Source organism: Scomber japonicus, chromosome 10, assembly GCF_027409825.1.
Source record: "Scomber japonicus isolate fScoJap1 chromosome 10, fScoJap1.pri, whole genome shotgun sequence".
NCBI classification, from domain to species: domain Eukaryota; kingdom Metazoa; phylum Chordata; class Actinopteri; order Scombriformes; family Scombridae; genus Scomber; species Scomber japonicus.
Window position 1 is genome coordinate 32,052,715 of NC_070587.1, and position 6,935 is coordinate 32,059,649.

Consider the following 6,935-nt stretch of genomic DNA (forward strand, 5'->3'; position numbering starts at 1 on the left):
CCTCTATTTTTATTTTAACTTTAGGCCTATAAAGCACTTTTTTGTGTTTTTTATGGGTGTTATCAGTTAATTATCCTAGACAGAGTCTTTCAAGCACCTTGGCAAGCTATATATATAATATGTGTGTGAACTGAAAATGTGTTAATCTACCTCGCTCAGCTCTGGTTTAATGTTGTCTGATGTTCAATAAACAGAAAAAAGGGAAGAATTCAAAAGGAAACAATGGGAGACAATGACTGAATGTCAGAACTTCATGTGGTCGTTAACATCTGGAGACGAGAGGACAACAACTCTGTTTACACACTGTTTACCACAGACTGGACCATATGACCACAGTGGATGGGGGGGTTGGATGGGGGGGGGGGGGTCGAGAGTGACAGAGCGAGAGAGATGAACTGGGTTTGACAGCTCTGAACATTCAGGGCTCGGAGAGAGGAGCTCACAGAGATAAACACTATAGCTCCTACTTCCCCAAAAGTTAGAGTTATGACTTATCCAGGATTTTTTTACAATCTGAGACTTTGACAGCATCGTCGTCATGTGCGACAACGTGGGAGGGTGATCGAACATCTGCAGCTTCTCAACTTCAACAGGTTCGGATCATTGCTTAAAGGTAGATTAGATTAAAGGTAAAACAAACTTTGTAAATAGTGACCTGTAGGTAGGATAAATTGGTTTTGTGCACCCAAAGACTGAATCTGTTCTGTTTTCTTATGAATTGTAGGAGCTGGAAGAGTGACTCCCTTCATAATGAACTGTGCTGTGATTATTCTATTAACAACAAGCTGCTTCACCTGGTGGTCTTCAGCTTTTTATACCCCCACCAGAGCAGGTATATTCTTAACACTCAATGTAATTAATGAGGTGTTTAATAGTTTGTCTTGTTATTTTCTAAACCTGACAATCCAACATGCATGCCCACTTCATTTTTCACTTTTACGGGACATAATTAAAATTTGATCACTATTTGAGTATAATATAAATAATACACCTTCACGAGATGGTGAAGGCCTTCATTTGTGCCATTTATTAAGTGAAGACCAGTGACAGTAATGTGATTTCACTAGTCAGTTTGCCTTTTCAATGACAGGAGTATAAGGGGTTACAATTTGAAGTTAAGTAATGCTGAGTTGGACAGTCGGACTTATTTGCCGATACCATCAATTTGATGAAGCGTCTTTATCAGTTTGGTCTCCCCACCACCTGTTAGCTGCAGTGTTGCGTACTTAGCAACTATCTTGCAGGATTTGGTGACTTTTAAGACCCCTTTAACGACCAGTCACGTATCTAATGACTTTTTGTTAGAGCTTAGTCACCAATATTCTGCAATGAACAAGTGCTAATCGTTGCTGTGGCTTTCTGGACTGACTGTGTTCAGGCACTGTCAGATGACGTGGTGTGTTTGAGGGTTTTAAAAGGGAAGTTCGGAATTACTTTAGATTTTTGATTAGGTTTGACTCTAAATTTGTACTGATGGATATATCGTCTTTCTTCTAATAATAATGACTTTGCATTGCCTTGTATTATAATGTCAGCATTCAGTCTAAATAATGACAAACAGGATGTGCAACGATGAGTACTGACACCTACCGGTTTCACCCACAGCACCCAAGAAGCTGAAGTATCTCCTCGATCCGCCTGTTTACGCCGAAGTTGTTGGCCGAAGGGGTGAAAATGTCACCTTGCCGTGTATCCTGAAAGCCAAACCCAGCCATTACAGAATCAAATGGACAAAGCTGGAGCCCGGACATGCGGGGCCGGAGAACATTATCATGATATCAACCGCACATTCCTCCAAGCCATACGGCCATCTTGGACCACGGGCGTCTCTCCGCAATGCTCACAGCATCGACGCCTCCCTGCAGCTCAGCCTTCTCAAGCTGGAAGATAATGGTGTTTATCGCTGCGAGCTTGTGAACGGCATCGAGGATGAAAATGTTGTCATTACTTTGACGATTGATGGTAAAAATGACTTCCTACCTTGTGTGGAGGCTATTTTTGTACATCCTGGTGCAGAAGCTAAAGAAAATTAATTCAATTTAACATATGCTGCTGGGAAATTAAAATGTTGAGAGCAGGAACAATTAGTTGATTAATCAGAATTAGTCACTGGACAGAAAATTAACTGGCAGCTAATTTGATATCAACAGCTTTACTGCATGATAAACTTAATTTATTTGGATTTTTCAACGTTGCTCATACTAAACAAGACATTTGAAGATGTCACCAAATTATGAGTGGCATTTTACACCATTTTATAGACAATACCATTAATTTGAGAAAATAAATGATCCTTAAATGCGACCCTTGGAGATGTTCCTACAACTACAGTGGATCATTTAGTAGAAGAACCTTTATTGTCATTATATTGAGGGTCAGACAGCAATATAACAAAATTCAGATGGCACATTTAAAACGACTAAAAACAATTAATAAACTATAAAGGCATTAAAGTGCAATATGCAATATAAAAAGGTGCAAACAGCAGCAATGCTAGTCGTAACAGTAGTCCATATGTAAACAACTGAAACAATTTTTACAGGCTAATTACCGTTTTTTACAACCTGGACCTTATTTCTAGATTAAAATACGATCATTTACTCACCCAGACAACTTTGGTGTCATTTCGAGTCGTTCAGATGAAATTAGCTCCAGTGAAGCGCCGCGTATATCTGTATAATGCGAGTACACGGGGCACCGAAGCGCAGCCTCTATATAACGCATTATCTGCCGCGAAACTAGTTCATTTCACCTAACCTCTGATCTGGATGATGTCATTTCAGATGATGTCAGATCAGAGGTTATCTATGAGAGGTTAACCTACAGACCCCAGATGTTGATAACATGCCACCACGGGCTCGGAGGGGAATAGCACTAACGTAACATGACAAAATATTGGTGAAATGAACTAGTTTGGCGGCAGATAATGCGTTATATAGAGGCTGCGCTTCGGTGCCCCGTGTACTCGCATTATACGGATATACGCAGCACAACACTGAAGCTAATTTGAGTATTTCGTCTGAACGACTCCAAATGACACCAAAGTTGTCTGGGTGAGTAAATGATCGTATTTTATGCTAGAAATAAGGTCCAGGTTGTAAAAAACGGTAATTATCCTTCAAGGCACATGGGTTATATTTTTACACAATCTAATGAATTTAATGAATGCATGGGAGTGGTTGGAACATTATGGCCTTTGATGGAAGTTGGGTTGTAAAAACATAAATACTGACAAGCTGGCTTCTACTTGTAGGTGTGGTGTTCCCCTATCAGAGTAAAAAGGGTCGTTACCAATTAACCTTCCATGAGGCTAAGGAGGCTTGTGCTGAGCAGGATAGCACGTTAGCCACATACGACCAGCTGTACAGAGGTATTTATTCACGACCAAGCAGTGTATTGTCTACAGTGACACTAGCTCTCTTACATCAACCTGTTTTCTCCTTCAGCCTGGACGAAGGGATTGGACTGGTGTAATGCAGGTTGGCTCCACGATGGAACTGTTCGTTATCCGATTATTCATCCTCGACCTGCCTGTAGAGGAGACTTACAGCCGGGAGTCCGCAGTTACGGACCGAAAGATAAGAATCACGATCGATTTGATGCTTTCTGCTTCACCTCCGTAACATCTGGTAAGTTTTGAGTTGCTTGGCTTGTAGATCAGATTCTTATCAGACAGGTTTTCTCTGGTTTGAATAAAAACACAAATAACAATTAAATTCTGAAAACCTTTCTAATCTCGTCACTGTTGAACTGCAATTATGCTGCAATGTTCTGTCTCTGAGTCTTTGCATGTAGTATTTCTTTTTTGAGGGATTTCTTTTTTGTCTTTGTCACGTTTATAAGCCACAGGTGCCTACATTGACACAAAGGAACTTTACACAGGCTTTAAAGTGATGGTTTGGCGTAATTTCGACGTAGCATCATATGCACCATGAGGTCTATCTAATATAAAATAGTGGAGTTAGAGCTATCAGCTGAATGGCTTAGTACAGGCGCTAACGGGACCACCAGTGTATCTGGTAAATGACCCCACTAATAATGCCTGGATTGTTATCAAACTTCTACAGTAGTACAAATAGGTTCTTTACTCATAAATCGATGCATTGGAAAGTTTGTAAGTACACCAGGAGTTTATTAAAATAACACTTACCTGATGGCTTTTACTCTACTGCTACTGCTAAAGCTGTAAACACTGTCGAAATATCACGCGATCACTGAAATACCGCGTGGTCGGAAAGGTTGTTTACAACTTTAGCAGCAAGCATGAAGCTTGTGAAACTGGGAAAAATCCATAAATTAGCCGCGTCATTGTTTAAGCCGCGAGGTTCAAAGCATGGGAACAAAGTAGCGGCTTATAGTCCAGAAATTACGGTAGTCAATACATGAGTTAGGGAATGCATAGGATCTAGGTCATCAAGAGATAGAGATAGGTAAAGTTGTGAGTCATCTGCATAATTATGGTAGATTATTTCCTGTTTCTGTGTAACGATGGGAGCACATAGAGATTAAATGGTAGTGGTCCCAGAATTGAACCTTGGCGTACTCCACACATAATACTCACTCTGTCCAAGGCAAAGTCACCAATGGACACAAAGAACTGCCAGCACTGCAGGTTCTGAACCAATTTAGCACCAATTTTTCTAACCTCTCCAGTAAAATATTGTGGTCAACAGTATCAAAAGCGGTGCTCTAAATGCAGCACAAACAGACTCAGATACTCTTTTGTACCTCAAGCCATCAGACTGTACAACTCCAATGTTAGAGTCATAAGGTCATAAGGTCTGTCCATAAATGGTTTATTCTTAATTTGCACCTTCTAAACCAGCACCAGTACAATGGTTTTTATTTTTTTTAAACTTGCACTTTATTAGGTCATGTGAGTTTATAATAGATTGTAGTATCCTTATTTACTTTTAGACATTTAGATATTTTTTTGTCTTGCTATTGATTTATTTACTCTTACAACTCGTGTCTTTTTACTGTCTGTTGTTTGTTGCTTTATTACTTTTATGAATCCATCCATCCATCCATCCATCCATCCTTCCATCCTTCCATCCTTCCTTCCTTCCTTCCTAAGACCCAGGAGCACAAGAACAGATATTTTATTAGAGCAGTGGTCACCAATCGTGCCCCTGAAAGAGCTATTATTCTTCATGTTTCAGGTTTCTCCCCATTCTAACACACCTGATTCTAATTATTAGCTCTTTATCAAGCAGCTGAAACCTAAAACATGAAGTGTAATAGGAGCAGGGTTAGCGACAACTGTATTAAAGTGCTGTTTCTCTGCTATGGTGTGATTGAAAAGTGTGTCTAGAAGGCTGTTTGCTAAGGAGTGGTAAATTAGAGATGGGCATATAGTTAGCAGTAACTGTCACATCAAGGTTGCTCCTCTTCAGAAGTGGTTTAACGACATCTGTTTTAAGTGCTGCTGGAAATACACCTGTTTGAGGCAGTTAATCATTTCTAGTACCTCAGGTGCTAAGCAATTAAAAACAGTTTTACAGGAATGTGGTAGGGAGAGGGTCCAAGCAGCAGGAGGAGGAAGACCTGAGCTGCCAAACAATGGTGTCAAGTTGTGTTTAGGTCTATGGTTTGAGACATAAGACAAGTAATATTCCTGGAGAACTGGAGGTTACAGTGGTATGCACAAAGGGAGGGGGGGGGGGCAATTGTTGAAAAACGCGCGCCGAAGTGCCCTGTTGGGTGGAAAATGTTTCTGTCCTTTTCAAACGATGTTACTGTCACTGCTCACATACTTCCATGCATCCTTTACGTTGTCATGGATGTTAACCAATATATCCACCAGGGGGCAGCACAGAGTCAAAAGTTTATGACAACAACAAACTCAAAAACAAACATGACGACTGTGGAGGAGATATTGATAATGTTCCTCTTGCAGAAAAGACAAAAACGAAATGTTTAAAGTTTCTAACCAACTCACACAACCTTTCATCAAAAAGTTCTGCCATTGTTATTTCTTCTTTGTGTCTCACTAGAGCTACGTATGGAGTAGTGACAGCAACACTGCCCCCCCATGGTTTCTGGTGGTACTGCTCAGTTTGGTCCGTATCCGTAAGCTTTATAGAAACGTGCAGAAATACGGACGAAATGAACGCAGAGCACGGACAGAAGGCTCCGTATTTAACGTTGAGTATAAATGGGCCTTTACAGCAATTCGTTTCACGTGAATAAGCATACATGGCTGCTGTGTGCAAAACCACATCGAGCAGCAAGTACATCATCGCCTCCATGTCCTCCAGACTATGAAGTAATGGAAAACGACCTGCCTGGTACCAAAACCGAGTCGAGTCAAGTCGAGTTAAGCCGAGTAATGCTAAAACTGTATAATGGAAAATCCCTGTTTATTTCAAAGTGATTTTGTAGTCTCAGCTCTTTAGGACAAACAGTTGGTTGTCAAAGGATGCAGGACAATAAAATCTAGAAAAAAATTAACAGTAGAAAAATATACCTCACTTCTCCGTCACTGGAAACATTAACTGTTGTCAGATGTTACAAACAAAGGATTTATATCAGTAATCCCACTTTGAACATAATCACAGGTTGTGTTTGAATGATGATAATGATGATGATCACTAGATTTATCTCTTTATGTGTTTCTATAAATCTCTCCTCTCACAGGCTCGGTGTTCTACATATCAGGATCTTTCTCCTTCGAGCAGGCAGGACACGCCTGTAAGCGTCAGGTAGCTGAGCTTGCATTGGTCGGCCAGCTTTACTCCGCCTGGCACTTCCAAAACTACGACCAGTGTGACGGCGGATGGCTGAAGGACGGCAGTGTACGATTTCCCATCAATAGCCCCAGGGAGCGCTGCGGAGGTATCCCAGAAGCTGGAGTGCGCTCATTTGGATTCCCTAACAAGTCGATGCATCTGTACGGAGCGTATTGTTATAGGTAGCCTCAAAATAAAAACATA

At 40.8% G+C, this 6,935-nt stretch overlaps 1 protein-coding gene across 1 annotated transcript; it reads left to right on the forward strand.

The window, feature by feature from the left end:
* Positions 1 to 746: 746 nt before the first annotated feature.
* On the forward strand, positions 747 to 6,935 carry hapln2 (hyaluronan and proteoglycan link protein 2). The gene is made up of 5 exons (XM_053326846.1): positions 747 to 832; positions 1,606 to 1,962; positions 3,254 to 3,370; positions 3,447 to 3,629; positions 6,640 to 6,935. The coding sequence occupies exons 1-5, from the start codon at positions 751 to 753 to the stop codon at positions 6,915 to 6,917; spliced, it is 1,017 nt and encodes a 338-aa protein (XP_053182821.1). The 5' UTR covers positions 747 to 750; the 3' UTR covers positions 6,918 to 6,935.